General features: G+C 38.0%; 1 protein-coding gene across 2 annotated transcripts in view; it reads right to left on the reverse strand.

Annotated features, from left to right (window-relative positions):
* Arap2 (ArfGAP with RhoGAP domain, ankyrin repeat and PH domain 2) overlaps positions 1 to 18412 on the reverse strand; it is a 179670-nt gene that overhangs the window by 61481 nt on the left and 99777 nt on the right. For both annotated transcript variants that reach the window (XM_059275892.1, XM_059275891.1), the window contains exons 16-19: positions 12624 to 12768; positions 10279 to 10381; positions 9430 to 9628; positions 9192 to 9255 (exon numbers count right to left, since the gene is read on the reverse strand). In XM_059275892.1, the coding sequence (XP_059131875.1) occupies positions 9192 to 9255; positions 9430 to 9628; positions 10279 to 10381; positions 12624 to 12768 (511 nt within the window). The remainder of the gene's footprint in view (positions 1 to 9191; positions 9256 to 9429; positions 9629 to 10278; positions 10382 to 12623; positions 12769 to 18412) is intronic.

Here is an 18412-nt window from a genome sequence, read left to right on the forward strand (position 1 = left end):
ACAAAGTAGTCACTCATCCCTTGCAGTCAAGGCATGTGGGACAGACTTTGAAAGCATGTCACCTGTGTTCTGCACTGAACTTTGAACCAGAGAAAGGGAAATCTGTCTGTCAAAGTCTTCATTTGTGAAAAGCAAACTAAAGCATAGAAGATATTTGTTTGAGGCCCAAGGATAAGGAAGGGCTGGGAAGCTAGGGTTTTTCTATTTATTTTTATTTTTGAGGATTTTATACATGCATATAATGTGTTTTGATCAAATTGGTCTCTTTTTCTCCCCTACAATTTCTCCCCTACCCACCCCCACCACCACTGTTCACTTCCAACTTCATCTGCTCTTTCATTGAAATCCAGAGTCCACTTAGTGCTGCCCATATGTGCATGGATATAGAGCCATCTACTGGAGATGGTTAGCGTCTCAGGAGCCATGTCTCTGAGAAAAAAATTGACTCCTTTTCCCTTAGCAGCCACCAACTTTCAAGAACTCTTCTCTAAGTCTGCCAACTATCACCTACACCATGTAACTGTACTCAAAAAAAAAAAAAAAAAAAAGAACTCTTGGTATTAATTTCCAAGAAATGTTTTCTCTATAAGTGACACTAATGTCTCATCTTCTTAGTCTTCTTATGACAGAATCACAAAACATGGTTTCCTGAAGAAGCTGGATCAAAAACATTACTGGAAGAAGCCTGGGAGTTGGTCTATTGAAACACAAGAAGATCTACGTCACTTCTTTTAAAAGGAGAATCAAAACTGGATGTGGTTGTGTAAGCATTTAATCCCAGAATTCAGGAAACAGAAGCAGACAGAACTCTGTGAGTTCAAAGTTGCACTCATCTGCATAAAGAATATCATGTCTTCAAGTAAGAGAGACAGAGACAGGCAGAAAGAGGGAGACAGAGAGACAGAGACAGGCAGAAAGAGGGAGACAGAGAGGCAGAGACAGGCAGAAAGAGGGAGACAGAGAGGCAGAGACAGGCAGAAAGAGGGAGACAGAGAGGCAGAGACAGGCAGAAAGAGGGAGACAGAGAGGCAGAGACAGGCAGAAAGAGGGAGACAGACAGAGACAGGCAGAAAGAGGGAGACAGAGAGACAGAGACAGGCAGACAGAAACAGAGACCGGCAGACAGACAGAGACAAAGGAAGCATACATTCCACTTTGGAAAGTGCTCTATACCTGCAAAGGATATGGCTCTAAGCTGTCTGGAAATGCTTACTGTGGTTTTCTTTCCACTTCCTAAGAAAGCTCTCGAGGAAGAGCATGTTAATCACCACAGCAGGCTTTTTGTTTCTAATGGGAAAAGATGAAACATTTTACTGCTGTGAGTGACATTTGCTCATTAGATTTATAAGGCACTCATTTTAATTGTGTGCTCAAAACATTTTTACAAATGCCTTTCCCGTGTGACTCCTACCAAAATCAGTACAAAATATTTCCTTCATTCACAAAACTCCTACATAAGTCTATGCAGCGAATCCTCTCTTGTATCCATCACCCACGAAAATAATCTGGTCAGTTCTCTGTCATTATATATTGACTCCTAGCTGATCATTTCCTATAAATGAAAGGCCATGCTGTTATGCTTTTGCATCCAGTTTCCTTTATTCAACACAATATTCTTAAGGTTTGGTTATATTAATACAGATACCTTAAGAATAGTAAGTAATTAATTAGTGTTCTATACATAAGTGTTCAACATACTTTGTTTATACATTCACTCATTAGGAAACACCTAGTCTCTTCCTACTTTTTAGTTTTAGAAACTGAGCTGACTTGGACCTTTGTACTGTTATGGCTATATGTTGTAATGTATTCTGTATAAATATGCTAAATCTCACTCACTAGAATATAGAGTAAATATACTTGAACTTTATTTTAAAAATGAATCTGTCACTAGGGAGATGGCTCAGTGGATAAAGTGTTTGCCACACAAGTGTGAGGACCAAGTTCAGCAACCATGCAAAAGCCAGTAGGTATGGTGGCCTGCCTGACACTGAAGAGGTAGCTTTTTTGGATCCCATGGCAAATTAGTTAGATAAGCTCAACAAATCTTAGAGTCCCAGGCTCAGCCCGAGAACCTGCCTCAGTAAATCAAGTCAAGAGGGATTAAAAAAAGACATCCAAAGCCAATTTTTGTCCTACACACACACCAACAAACATATGTATGTGTATTGCTCACACAAACATACATGTATACCAAATATATATACACAAAAATAATCTGGCTAAATTATTTTCCAAACAGACTATTATATTTTATGATAATATTACCATATTTAACCAATCCTCTCATTGCTATTTTATAATCTTAATGTTTCAAGTTTCCAACAATTGATTTTTTTTCTCTTTTTAATAAACTTATTTGTGGAACAATATTTCTAATTTGGGGGGTTCATGGGGTTGAGACAAGGATTGCCTAGAACTTAATATATAACCTAGACTAGCCTCTAACTCAGTCTTTCTGCCTCAGCCTTTGAAGTGCTGGCTAACAGAGGTAAGCCATCAATCTCTAATTGAAGTTTCTAAATTTGAAAAAAAAAAAAAGATTACAGATTTTATTTTCACTCTAGTTCCAAGATTTGCAACTCTATTTCAGTTATCATTCCAATATTGGTACTTCTTATCAAATTTATTTATCATACTGATCTACAAATAAAATGCTGAACATGTGTGAATATGTGAACATGACTCCCTAGTTCAAGTATCTGAAAGGTTCAATTGTATCTTAAGTGTTAAAGTGATTGACATAAAATTGTTTATAAAAATTACATTTTATTTTAAACTGTAAGATGGCCCACAGTAAAGTTTCTTCTTGCCATTGCCACTGGTAACGTGTATTTGCTGTCCTTGCTGCTACTTTACAGAGTTTATTAATTTTCTTTCCATTTTGGTATGGTGGGTCAGGCACACAACTCTAGACATGTTAGGTAATTCCCAATAATCCAGACTTGTACCGAATATGACTTTTGAAATTATTGTTTCAAATATTGTATTCTTGAGCTCTGGAAGTTGTATTTGACCCGTGTGTGCTTATAACATCTGGTACACCTACAGTCTCAACACTCAGCAGGCAGAGGATAAGAATAGTAAGTTCAAGACTGAACTGTGCTACACTGAAACCCCACCTCCCGAAAAAAGAATTTAATTTGTTTTCTTCCCTCAATTAGACATATTTGTAAATATGTATATGTTTTCTTTGATATCTTACAATATATTTATAATAAAGTTTTTTGATGTACCTTTACTACATCACTCATACTTTTATCTTAATGTTAAATACCATGGACACTGAGTTATTGAGAGGGATTGTGATGCCTTCCCACAGAGACTCTTTATTTCTTATTCTTTTTATTAAGAAATTTTTTCATTCATTTTATATACCAATGACAGATCCCCCTCTCTGTCCTCCTCCTTCCCCCTCCTAGCCTCCACCCCCTGCAACCCATCCTCCATTCCCTCCTCCTCCAAGGTGAGGCTTCCCATGGGGAGTCAGCAGAGCCTGGTACACTCAGTGGAGGCAGGTCCAGGCAACTCCCCCTGCATCAAGGCTGTGCAAGATGTCCCACCATAGGCAGTGGGCTCCAAAAGCCAGCTCACACACCAGGAATGGATCCTGATCCTACTGCCAGGGGGCCCCTTAAGCAGATCAAGCTATACAACTGCCTTTTAATGCTGGTTTGCACATCAATTTCCTGTTCAACCCAGAGACCTAAAGTATCTGTGAAGCCACTGGTCTTTTGAAGGTCTATTTCAGCTTAAAATAAAAACAGAGCACCCATTAGTCTGAGGCTGAGTTAGGCACTACACTAGGATGCTGTCTTTTGTGGATCCTCACTAAATGTCCTGTATATATAACAGCATCATTGTAATCCAGGTGATGAGAGGAGTGGACCTAGTCCACTTCTATCTGTGCCTTAAAGCTTATTGGTTAGTGACTTTCCAAGAAGTGCACCTGACTTATTAAATGTCCACACTGCAAGTGTACAGATAAGTACAAAGGAAAGGACGCAAAGAAAACTTCTACAAAGACACCAGAGCTTTACATATTTCCCCTTGCTTTGACACTCCTGTGAAGTCAGAATCATGGGACGCCTGTCTCTGAAATCTGCCACATTGTGCCCGGGTTTCCCATTCTCTGTGCCATAAGTGTCTGAGAAAGCCAAGACCACCTAAAGGCTCACCTCATTTGATTCTTTTCTTTCTGTAATCACATTCCAGAAATACCAACTGTTACAAAATCTGAAAACAGTTGCTTCCTCTATCCTGTCAAGCTTTCTAGTTATTTAAAGAGGAACAGCATGTGCCATGTGAGTGATCCCATGATGCCAGAAACAGGTGTCTGGCACACTGTATTTAGCAGTGTGACCCTAACATCTACATTTTTCCTCAGAGATTTTTATTTCTAACACTTAAGATAAGAAATTGGGACACAGAGATGAAATTTTAGTAAGAAAAAAGAAAAATGCTAATTATTAAGAAAATATGCAGATGTAGAGGTGGTGTCGAAAAGAATAATGAATTAAAAATATTATTATAAATAAATTGAATATTTGGAAGCCTAGAGCTCAGTAAAGAGCCTCCAGCCACCTGATTCCTCAAGGAGGATTCAGCTAGTTTTCCACTCTCATCTCCCCTGCCCCACCTACTATCAGACAAACACTTGTATGTGGAATGTAAGAAAAAAATGTGGCAAGTCTGCTTAAAGCATTGTTGATATTTCACTGACTACAGAATGAATCCACATCCTCACATTTAACAATAACTTTTAAAATGTTCTTTTAAGGATGCTTTCTGCATTCTTGAAAAGGTCCTTCAATACGTAGGAATTAATTTAACTGGAAATGCAATATGTCATCCGCCTATCTTCCCAAACCACTGGCTCAGAGTTTGTCTTCAAATTCTCCAGGTTAAATCCTACTTGGACTGCCTCTGTTCCTAGTCTACACAAATTCTTTAAGCCTGTAGTGTCTAACTCTTCAAAACCTTGATCTCTCAGTTCCATCACTATATTTCTATTGGAATCAAGAACTAGTAAAAATGTATTCTTCCTTGTGGGGGAGATTATCCTGCTCACATATACCATGAAAAGAGAAAGACTCGTTATTTTCTACTCTTTCCTCATCAATTACTTATTTATTTATTTATTTATGCTTATAGGTCTGTCTCACTATGTTGCCCAGTCTGGCCTTAAATTCACTATAATCCCCCTATCTCATCCTTCCATGTATTGAGAGTATAGCCATGAACCAATACAGCCAGATTTTCTCCATAACCTTACATAATGGTGTATTGAAATACTTCTGAATGAAAACAAATTTTGAAGCAAATACAATATATACTCAAAATCCATCTCTTAAAACAACACACTCCATCTAAATTTTCTTTACTATAAAATCATTTTAAATGTACAATAGCATAGTCCTTTTCCAAATAATAATTTTTAAAAAAATCTATAGGTGTAGTAAGAGAAAAAAAAAATCTCATCTTTTTTCCTGGGCAAAATTCCCATGAACTCATTGCTGAGAATTAAATCACAAATTTTGTAAAAGCAGTCAAGCTGATATTGTGGGCAATGGGCTACTGTTTAATTTGCAATTACATGCACAATTTAGAAACCACTTTAAGATAATTTACCCTCAGGAGGATCACTACCATAACCTCTCCCATAAAGCACAATTCCATGGGGAAAGGAAGCACGTACAGAATAATTTAATAGAAAATAAGGATCTTAAATTTAGGGTACTAATCTCCCAGACTGAACAAAGTCCTCCGTTCCAAAATTGTGGAACATGTTGACATGATGTTTATTCCCCAGTGTTAGATTCATTATGTCTGAGATTTGCAATTAAAACTGAAATGCAGTCAGCCTTGGGAGCCATTAAGTACAATGTGCTTTCCTATAGGTCATTCAGGAGACTAAAAACAAACACACACATAAAACACACCACTTTCACTCCTGTGTCTGATAACACAGCTGCATTATTTCCTTTGTTTAATATAATCAAAGGCCTCTCAGCAAAGGCTCAGTGATAGGTGTCTTTGGCAAGTGTGCATGCAGCTCTGGGACACAAAGGCAGCAAAGAAAGTGCCTTATTTAAAAGACATGCACAGGGTGTGGGGGTTAGAGAGCACAGACAGTTTCTAATTTTGAGAAAGAGGTGTTATAATCCACTGGGTATTTCAATCAAGTAGAGACAGGATCAACTGTCTAGGAAAATGCCTTCTGACTCTTTGGTCTGTATATTCACTAACTTACAAAATCTACTCAAATCATAGTTACGTTTTTATACAAAGAAATTCCAACAAGGCATTGCAAAGGACACAGATTCTGTGTCCCAGAGATAGCACCAACCAGCACACCAAAAACCCTTAAGTGTGATCACGAAAGCTTTATTTTCCAAAATAGTAATTTTTAAAAAACACAAAGAATACACATTAAAGGGAGGCCATCTGGTATACCTTCTGCTGAGAGCTTTTTAGAGCAAAATTGCTCTGTGTGTAGAAAATATTATTGCAATATTCCTCTCTCTAAACACACTCATGATATGCATATAGAGATAATTATCAAAAAGACTGAGATATGCATTTCAATGGGGACTATATGTAGTGGGTGATTATCAACTTATGAAGTTTTTTTAGTTCAGAGAATTCTTTTTTTATCCTGCCATTAAGAAATATTAAGAAATATTCATTGATTAATACACTTTATTTTAACCAAGATACACAGGGATGGGGAATATGTGAAACTAATTCATTATTTATGATTCATGTCTCTGTTTGAAGGTGTTAATAGCAAAACAACAACAACAGAAATTAAAAAAAAAAAAAAACTAAAGGTTAAAACTTGCAGTTGCTTGGTTTCCCTGAATCTGACTTATCCACACTATCTCTATATCAACATGAGTAATTGGAAGTTGTTTTATTTCCAAAGCAATGATTTTATCAGACAACCAAAGTCTGCTTTAGCTTACAGTCATTACTTACCAAAGATCTAAAAGACCAAAGGAGATTAAAAAAAAGTTTATAATGTGACAAAATTCTCCTATTTAAGCAGAGCATTAAAACAGCATTTCAGCATTCAGGGCAATAATTAACAAGTCAAGTGTGAGACAGTTGAATATGTGTACATTCTTCATGCAATCACCCAGACTGAAAGCCCAGGACTCACCCTTACCTCCAGTTCACAAAGCAACACCCCAATATCAAGGAGCCTGTGCTCAATATCCCACATCATCCACCTGCTCTCCTCAGAGACTGTCCCAATTGGGAATAATTGTTTCATGTTTGGCCCTTTATGGCTTTAATCCCTCCCTTTTCTGGTCTCTTTTATCCTTTGAATTTATTCAAATCCAGGCCACCATAAAAGAAACTGTGCACATATTGAATTCCTAGGTCAAATATCTTATCTGTCTAATTTCATTATCATCTAGACATCTTTGAAAGTTTGTCCTCACTAAGATCTGCGCTGTAGCCGGGCGGTGGTGGCGCACGCCTTTAATCCCAGCACTCAGGAGGCAGAGCCAGGCGGATCTCTGTGAGTTTGAGGCCAGCCTGGGCTACCAAGTGAGTTCCAGGAAAGGCACAAAGCTACACAGGGAAACCTTCTCTCGAAAAAACAAACAAACAAAAAAAAAGATCTGAGCTGTAATAAATGCAGCTTCTTTTAAATTGTCTATGTTATCAATGGTAACTTCTCAGGGAGAGTCAAGAAAAATGAGTTAGCTATGAATGTATCACCATATTTTGTTTACTATAATTCTTCCATATTTCTTACTTTTCAACTTGCTATCTAAAAGATATCTCCATAATACTATTTCCTTAGATGAGTTCTTAATCAGTTATTCCAATCTTACTAAAATCCTACCTCTACTCTGAATGTATTATTATCTTAAAAACAGTATCATAATCCAGGTAGTTGTTATAATCAAAACTCTAGAGCTATCCTTAAGAAGAACACTGATCTAATCTATATCAATACATCATATTCTTTGCTGATACATCCAAGCATTCGTCAATACTTAGGTTCCCAGGTAACCTATCTCTTGCTTGACTCTGTGACAAGACTCTAACTGGACACAAAAATTGACTCCTGTTCTGTCCCCCAAAGTCATTCATCAGGAGTCAGAGTAGAAGATTTCTTTAAAAGAAAATAAATGAGATAATTGCACTTTCCAGTTTGAGTCATTTATCATCATACTTAGAATAAAAAAAAATATTTTTTTCTTTGCATACTGTGACCTGCAATGTTCTATATGATCAGGCCCTAGGGATATGTCTGAAATAATTTCTTCCCATTTTCTCCCCTTTTACCTTCCCCCATGAACTACCACACCCCTTTTGCATAACAAGCTCAGACTTCTAACAGGATTTTCAATTATTAGTGCCTGCACGTCTGGAATACAATATCTAATGTGCTAGATCACACAACTCCTCACTTTATGCAGACATTTATTTCATCACAATATCTTTGCTCTCACCCTCACTAACACGGTGTTCTCATTCACTCTCTCATAAACTTGATTATTTTTCTTCAGAGGATTTATAATTGGTAGGCAATGATGAAGAATAGTTTTTTTGGTTTTTGTTTTGTTTTGTTTTTTGTTTGTTTGGGTTTGTGTGTGTGTGTGTGTGTGTGTGTGTGTGTGTGTGTGTGTGTGTGTGTATGTGTGTGTGCTTGCTTTGGGGTTCTGTTGTCAATTTGTATCATTTCCCCAACTACAATACTTGCTTTATGAGGGCATACTTATGAGGACAGGGATCTTGTTTATTTTCTCATCACTCTAGCCCTAACAACCAAGTATCCTGATACATAGGAGATGCTTAATTAATAGTTTTTGAAAAACTAATTCAAGAAATCAAGTTCTAGCTATGAATGACTCACATGCAGAGGCCATTCCTAGTCTTACAGACCCTAAAAATACACCTATAATCATCAAATTCCTATCATATACATAAATGAGAATGTCCCAGATCTACAGGAAACTGTAGAAATCCATCATGCTACTTTGTTTTAAGACATGAAAAATTGCACCTTTTTTTTTCTATAATCTGTCCGTGATGAAAGCCTAACACAGTTTATATAAATAAGAGTTTCTCAAATTTTAAGATAATAGTTTTTCCCTTAAGAGCTTTACCAAAATATCCTACTCGCTAACTGAGAAATAGAAAGGAAAAAAATACCAAAAGGTACTTACCTCCCTTTTTCTACTAAGAGTAACACATCTAATTTTTCTCCATTTTGAATCATTGTGCTGATTGCTGGAGAGATAAAAGGATGAATATTTCTTTTAATGTTAAAATATGCTTAGATACACAATTAATACAATTTAGTCACAAGTTTGGGGTTAAGGCTTCCAAATTCTATGTGAAGCTGCCATTATCACGTGCAATCAGGAGGTGTGTCCCAACAACAAGGTTTGGGGGTCCTCTTACTTAGCTCCTGCAGTCTTCTGAGGTGCATTCTCTCTTCCTGAGCTTCTTGTGTTTGAAGGCAAAAACACAAACTAGACTTGTCCATAGCAAACCAGCCTTTTCTCCACTGGTCCAGGGCATGGCAGTCTTTGTAGAAGAGTTGACCAATCAAATCATAGTCAGCTTCTGTTAAGTTTTCAGCAACAAAGGGAACAAAATGCTGTTAAAACAAATACAGAAAAGTAAGAAAGACAGTGAAAATAGGAAAGCCCTTCCCTATCTACAGATAGAGGGGAAAATGGAAAACTTATCTTCTTTTTCCTATTTTAAAGGCTCTTAAGTAAGTGCCAAATTCAAAATAGTCAGTTAAAAAAATGCTATGAGACACAAAGTAAACAGGTAATATATATTTTCAAACAGCAGCACCATATGCCTTGTTTCTTATTATATATGCAAAATAGTAACTATTCTTTCTTGGTTTGTGGAATCGTAAAAAAGGTCAGGTTCCCATGAGTGCTCCATTTATATCATTTGCTAAATCTGTTCCTTTCCTCATGTACATTGGGGTAAGTAATATACCCATGCGAAGGTACAAGAAAAAAATGACTTTACAATATGAATACTCCATCTTAATCATCAAAAATACAGAGTTAACTCATAAGAATGATTTTTATCAATGTTCTATATGAACTTGTTTTTTGCAGGGCCTAAAAGTCTGCTTTTAACCTTTTTTGATGGCCATCTTTGAAAATATGAAAAAAAAAATTCTTCCTAGAATTGTAGTTAAATTGTCCATGGATCTTTGAAACTCAACTATAGACCTCAAATTAAGGATCTTTCCTGGACCTAGCAAATATAAAATTTAAATACCTTGGCTATTATCTCTGTCCATTTTCTTTGAATCTGAGATGTTTCAGCTCCAAACAAAAAGACACGTTCTGAGGGTAAGTAGATCTCAAAGACAAAGATTGGCCTACAGCAAGGACAAATAAAAAGACACCACCACACAGAATTAATAAATATAATTTAAAACTTTAAAAATCAAAAGAAAAGCAAATTAGTTATTAATCAGTTTTTACAACATTGACAAATATTTAATAGAAAAATAGCACCTTCAACTGACTCTCAAGTAGGATAGATTGGTAATTATGTAATAATGACAATAGAGTTCTTATAATTTAATATAAATAACATCATTGCAAAATCTCTTTTATCATAAAAATTACTAAAATCTCTGTTCACAAAACTGGTTTGTTTTTTAATTTGTATACATTTTCATTAACTATACTATAAAACAAACACAGTAAGAAGCTTTCACATCAGTGTTTCTCAGGTTCATTCAAGTTTTTAAATAAGTAAAATAAGTTATATAAATAATGCTTAATCCTCTGTAATTTCAACATTTTCAGATCATGAAAGTATTCAAGTATATCTCAAAATTTATCTTTTAATATGATACTTAATATGTTTAAGGGTTGTGGATGTTGCTCAGTGGTAGTGTTCATCTGATATTTTGTTTATTTTAACATGAGCCAATAATCACTTTTCTTTCTTCTCATCTTTTTTATTTTCTCTTTTCTCATCTGTTTTATTTTTTTAAATTTTTTTTAACATTTTTCCCTTTATTTTACATATTGACTACAGATTCCCCTACCTCACCTTCTCCTGTTTCCTCCTCCTGACTCCCATCTACTCCCCTTCCAATCCCTCACTCCTCCATCTCCATTCAGAAAGGGGCAGGCCTCCCATATGCTTGAACACAGCATGGCACATCAAGTTGTGGTAGGACTGAGCTTTTCCCTCTTTATACAGGCTGGGCAAGGTAATCCAGCATAGGGAACAGGTTCCCAAAAGTCAGCTAAGTGCCAGGGACAGGTTGTGATCTCATTGCTAGAAGCCTTACAAACAGACTAAGCTACAGGACTATCCCACATATGCAGACTCCCTAACTGTTCATAGCAGCATTATTCATAATAGCCAGAGCTTGTAAAAAAAACTAGATGCCCCTCAACCAAAGAATGGATAAGGAAAATGTGGTACATTTACACAATGGCCTATTACTCAGCTGTAAAAATCAATGACCTCATAAAATTTGCAGGCAAATGGATGGAACTAGAAAAAATAATTCCGAGTGAGGTAATTCAGATCCAGAAAGACAAACATGGTATGTACTCACTCATAAGTGGATATCAGAAGTAAAGTACAGGATAAGCAACATACAATCCACAGCCCCAAAGCGGCTAGATAGCAAAGAGGGCCCAAAGAGGAGTACATGGATTTCCCTGGGAAGGGGAAATAGAAGAGATCTCCTGGGTAAACTGGGGATGGGAGTCGGGTTGGGGGGGTGGAAACTTGAGGAAGTTCATTGGGTGGGCTGGGTGCAGGAGGCAATTTGGGGGTAGAATGGAGGGCTAGGGAGAAACCTGATGCCAGGGAAACTCACAAGAATCCACAATAATGACCCCAGCTAAGACTCCTAACAACAGTGGAGAGCGTGCCTAACCTGGCCATCTAGTGTAATCAGATTGATAACTACCCTAATTGTCATCAGAGAGCCTTTATCCAGTAACTGATGGAATCAAATGCAGAGATTCACGCCAAGCACTGGGCAGAGCTCTGGGAGCAGTCCTGAAGAAAGGGAGGAGGGATCCTAAGAGCCAGGGGAGTCAAGGTCATGACTAGGAACCCACAGGGACAGTTGAACTGGGATTCTGGGAGTACATTGACTCTGGACCAACAGTTCGGGAGCCTGCATGGGACCAACCTAGATGCCCTCTGCATATGTGTGACAGTGTAGCTTTGTGCCTTTCCTAGATCTCACTCTGTAGACCAGGCTGGCCTTGAACTCACAGAGATCTGCCTGCCTCTGCCTCCTGAGTGCTGGGATTGAAGGCGTGCACCACCACCGCCTGGCAGTTTTCTTCTGTTTTATATATGATACCCTTTAAACAAATATATGATTCCTGCTTTCAGTCCACTATTTAAATTTATCAGAGAAACAAAAGTATTTCAATGATCAACAATGTAGTGTATCAACTACTTTTTAGAGAATTTCATATGGAGGTTTCAGATGAAATGAACTGGCTTGAAGATACCATAGAATCTTTTTACAGGAAGCAAAGAAAGAATATGAAAGATAACTAAATCCTCATCACCTGGTACAAGGACTACCAATCCCTTTCACCTCCCAGATAGATGTTCAAGGGTAGACATACCCAGTACTCAAATAGAAGTCCTCTTTATGGACAGCCAGGCAGATAACTTCACTGATGTTAATGGTGCCATTAGGTGTGGTACACTTGTCATTTTCGTAGTAACTCAAGAAGCCGCCTTCCAAAACACACCACTTTTTATTTATCTCTAAGAATTTAAAACAAAGCAAATAATAAATGGAACTATAATATAAACTTTTTAAAAACAAATCACGACTGTATTCCAATAAAGAAATGGACAAATTCCCTATTTTAGAAAAGAAACATCAGACTACTTCATAGGATATAAAGTTGATACTTTTCCTTGCAAATACATTCTCACCTAATAGTAAAGGATATACCAGACCAAAAAAAAAAATGAATATGACATTAATGACCAGAGAAGCAGGCCAATTCATAAAGTGAAAAGCTGCAACACAGCCCTGGAACCACAATGACTGTGGTCTTCACAGAGGATATGGAGAGGACAAATAGAACAAAAACTAAAAGCACATCTATTGAGTCAGAAGGATGTAAACGAAATGCTCCAAATCTACCAAATCCGTAGTGTCTTATTTAGGAGTTTTCAAGTCCTTATTGTACAGGGGTCAGCACAACATGGATAGGGTCCAAATTCGACCACCACCACCTGATACAATAAAGTTTTATTGGTACAGTGATACTTGTTCCTTATGGATGGCCTGTGTCTCCTTTGCCACTACAAGAACTGAGCTAACGCGGAAATTATCTGACCCACAAAGTTTAAAATTTTGCTTCGAGTCCCTTTTAAGAAAAGGTTACTAATCCTATAGAGAGGAGCCACAGAAATGGTTTTAGCTGTGGAAGATACTCAGGTATGAGTTTTGTGCATTTTTATTACTTTAATAAGTATATTTGAGTGAGTAAAGATAAGCAAAAAAGGAAGACAGGAAAAATTAATTCAACGTGAAAGTGTAAAGGAACCCTTTACTCTTCTGGATCCAATTTATGTCTCTTGCTACCTGAGAGTGACTCAATTCAGTACAGCTGACTGAACCTCCACAAGAGGAATATGTACCCAGAGATTAGAGACCTGAGACAGACCTTGAGCCAGAATATTAAAACAGCTGATGAACTATGCTTAGGATCAAAATATATAAGCTTAAGGTGCACTAAGAATTTCTTGCATAGTTTTTGTTCCATGTTTTTGTCTTCACAGCATACCTTTATCAGATGGAAAGCTGCACTGTACCCATCACAAGTCACTTTGTAATGTTATTTACAAAAGAAAAACATTTTGATAGAAAGAAAGTATATCAAAGATTCATCCATTCCCATTCCCTCTCCTAACCCCCAAGCCAATGGTACTGTAGGATACAAGATCTAATTTCAAAGGGAGCACACACACACACACACACACACACACACACACACACTCAGAAAAAAAGACCTACAGTTCATAAAAAAACAAAACAAACAAACAAAAAGAATTCTTCTGAAAGACGACAGATGGTACATTCAAATGAAAGCAATCACAAAGAATTAAGCAATGTCCTACAAGGTTCCAGAAAGGGTCGATGAGCTCACACTTCATGAGTATAGAATGAGAAGGGAAGAAATTATATTTGTACTTGTCCAGGTAGGGCCACTCCCCCAACCCCCATCCTCACCACCCATACCCACCTCCAAGCCCCATTCCCATCCCCCATTCTCACTCCCACCTCATGCTAAGTTGCTAAGCAACATCATTCCTAAGCTACAAGAAAACTGGGTCTCTTACTCTAAAAAGAGTAAACCGGTCAAATTCTAAACTATGACTTAAGCACTGCCTGAAGTCACAGGAAAGCTTACTACAGGAACAAAGTGGCTACATGACAGTCTGCTCACGAAACAGAGTAGTAGCTGTCAATTATCTTGCCACATTCAGTAAAAGATTAGAGCCAGGACTCACTAGTCTGCAAGAGGCTGGGTTCAGCCTTCTGACTGACTCTAACTATTTAAAAAAACTATAGAGACATTAGTTCTCCCAGAGCCCTCAGGAGAGCCTTGAGGACACCTGGATTTTAACCCAGTGATGCTGATGTAACACTTGACACCAGAAGTATGAAGGGCTATACTTCTGTTGTTGGATGCCAATGGTGTGATAATTGGTGAACATGTTAAGTTCAGAGTAGCACGATAATCACATAATCAATAAATGTTAATATTATTTTTAAAATTTTAAACTTGACAGAAAGCATCCAGTCTAAAATACTTTGAGGGGAAAAAAAAGAAGCCGAGACATCAGAAGACTTCCAACGTTTGATTTGGAAGTTTAAGTTGACCTTTGTAAAGAAATACCCACTGAGGTAATTCAAATAAAGAAAACTACTGAAAATAATAAGAAAATAAAAAGCATGAGTGAGAGAAAGACAGAGAGAGAGAAAAACACAAATATGAGGATAAAACAAATTAAAACACTAATATTTGTATTGTATGAGCTATATACACATGGACATTCTTCATACATTCTTCTAAGTTTCCATAAGTCTCAAATTAAGTCAAAACTATGAAAGAAAAAATCCATTGACTTGATGCTTGAATCTTCTTTTATCCCTTCATTGGACTCTTAGGAAAGAACAGCAATAAGAAGCTAAGAAAAAGTCGATACAACATTTGGAAAAACAGCAGCCAGAAACCCTGAGGCTGGCAGGACTGACATACTCAGAAAACCTGAAAAAGAGACTCAGGAACAACCATCAGAATAAGCCCTCCGTGGCCCCTGGAAAAGAGAGTTAACAGAGGCATGGTCAGTGCTTAGAGGAAGGCGATATGTTATTCCAGGGACTCAAAATTCTGAGTCACATTATATATCCTGTGCCACTACAGAAGAAAAACATCCTGAAAGACCAGCAATTTTTAAATGAATATTATTTTCCCTAAAGTATTTTAAAAAAGAAAGCCTATATATTAACAAAAGCAGTTCATGAACTAATTTGAAAAGACAGAAAACGGGAATAACCTTCCTAAAAGAAGAAAACGAGGATGAGACAATGTCTGTCATAAAGGCACACAGTGCCAGAGATTCCTATTGTACACCAAGTCTTCACTGCAGTTTACAATCCCCTTAATGGGAAATGTGTTTGGAATGATAAAAGTCAGGTAGCCGCCCTCCCCCCACTTCCCATTAGGAGCCAAGGAGGAGCAGGACATTCCCAGAGGAGAGCAATGAGAGAAAATTCCATCCTTCCTACAGCTTCTACAAAATAGTTCTTCATGTTTGGGGAGCAGGTTTCTATAGCAGCACACCTATTCAGAGCTACAACCACCCAGGCTCTTCAGAAACAACAGGAGGAGGCAGCCACAGAAGTGGATACTGAAGATATCCTACCTGGCCAGGTGAGATCAGGTTAAACAGGATGCAGGAAATGGAAAACAAAACTACCCTACCCAGCAGAGGTCAGCCCCTCATAGTCCTTCAGGACTCATGAGAATGTTCCTCTCTCAGAAGACAACTAGCAAGCATTCAAAGGCCTTAAACACACAGTGCCCAAAGGAATGAGGCACAGAACAAATGTGAATGCAGAGTCTAACTAGGTAATTTCTAATGGGAAACAAATGACAGGTCTCTTTAAAGAGGGGGCTCCACAGAAGTGTGGGCTTGAAGAGAATCTGTGCTGTAGCTTTGTCCTGTCTATAACATCAGTTGCTTTGGAAATGGGCCAGAGGTCAGACAAGCTAGGCATGGTTCTTGTCTTCGAAGTCGTAGAATAACAAAGGTGAGACAGGAAATCTTGACATTCCTGTTAATTGGGGAAGCAATGAAGACCCATGAAATTGTGGTTGTCACTGCCCCCAAAGAACTTTTCTCTGCTACAGAAACCAAAAGCAGTTTTTGCAAAATGTCCACCAAAGTGAAATCAGGGCCATATAATAGGTGACTTTAAAGACTTAGCTGCTTAACAGAGAAAGGTCTGTATGTGAGGTGAAAGTGAAAGATGGAGTTCTTAATTTCCCTTCAGTTGGATGTTTGGGACAAGGAAGACAAACATTCATGTAGGATTTATCCAAACCCTATATGCAGTTCCACGGACACGCTATTTCAGTATTCCATGGAATGAAATAGATGTTCTAGTTTAGAACTGGGGAGGTCAAATGAGGCCTGGAGGACAATGCACCTAAACTAAGAAGCCAACAGGAATCTAGAAGCCGCTGTGTAACACGAATCTTAAAATGTTTTATTAATAAAAAGAAACCCAGAGCCAGGTATTGGGGTGAACGCTGGAAGATCAGAGAAACAGAATGGACCACAGCTAACCTCACCGCGCCAGTTCCTCAGCTGACCTCGTTTCCTCAGACTAGAAATCCAAATGGATCTCAGCTGAACTGCTGCTCAAAAGCCTGAAAGCCCAACCAGGCTCTAGTTCCTGGTTTTCACGCCTTATAAACCTTTTTGCTCCCTGCCATCACTTCCTGGGATTAAAGGCGTGAGTCACCATACCTGGCTGTTTCCAGTGTGGCTTTGAACTCACAGAGATCCAGGTGGATCTCTGCCTCTGGAATGCTAGGATTAAAGGCGTGTGCTACCACTGCCTAACCTCTATGTTTAATATTGTGGCTGCTCTGTTCTCTGACCCCCAGATAATTGGGGTGCACAATATATCGATCACATGGCTGTGTTTATATTGAGCCCTCAACAGCTCCTTCTCTCACCCCTAATTCCATCAGTCTTGATCATGTTCACGGGTCAAGCATGTTCTACCTATTTTATATGTATGAATCCACTGAGCCTACAGAATGACATCAGTTCTGTGCCCAAACCACTGTCTTGTACCCTTTTTTGTAGGCATAGAGACGGTTACTAAGCTTCCTCAGGTCACATGAGTAATTACTATTAGAAGGGAGAAGCTTTCAAACAGGTAGCATCTGGAAGCTACCCTTTAACCACTGAGCAAAACACCTGTATGCATGTTACATGATCAGACCATATGACCACTTTTAAAGCATCATAGTAGAGAAGTCTCATATTCTAATATGCGTGTGCACAATGAATCTGAGGTGGTTAAGGCAAAGCTATTATTTTCCAAAACCATGAAGTCATTTCCTAAATTTCCTAAAATGATGATATTCAGCTCCCACTTATGAGAGGAATATGCACCAGTAATTTTTCTCATTTAAATAAATATGTTTCGGCCTTGGAAACATATTTTTTAAAGAAATATAAACAACTTAGGCTTTTCCTAGAATAAAGAACTTTAAAAATTCCTTGTTAATGTATGAAATTAAGTATAAACAGAATGGAATAGGAGTCTCTAGAAAACCCTATCAACCACTTTCTTTTTAAAACCCAAAGGCTGCACAAACTAATCAAAGCCAGACACCAGGGGAAACACACAGGGTTGAGGAAGGGAGACGGAAAACAAAACCAGGATGCTATTATTCAGCTCTGTGCAGAGGTATAACAAGGCTATCAATCTTTCTTTCATGAACACTAAACCGAGAAAAGAAAAAGCAAAATACAGATCTGTCTTCATAAGCAAGAGCTACAAGAACTTGAGATCTGGAAAAGCTGCGCTGACAATGTGAAACCTCAGTGACTCCGAAGAATGCATGCATTTCATTCCCGGACTCCTGTCTTCATGTTTAATCACTTTGTTTTCTGCCTGGGCTGACAAGAGCTGATGGAGTGGTACTGTCCAGCGCTTGCCTTTCAGAGGCAAAGGTGGCAGCCACACTTTAATCTCTACATCTTTCCAAACAATTCATTTTCTTCCCATAAAGCTGACATCCAACAATAGTAGCAGTGCTGCTGAATCTTGAGAGGGCCAATAACAGGGCCAGAAACACATGCTTAT

The sequence above is a fragment of the Peromyscus eremicus genome, chromosome 10, assembly GCF_949786415.1.
Source record: "Peromyscus eremicus chromosome 10, PerEre_H2_v1, whole genome shotgun sequence".
NCBI lineage: Eukaryota > Metazoa > Chordata > Mammalia > Rodentia > Cricetidae > Peromyscus > Peromyscus eremicus.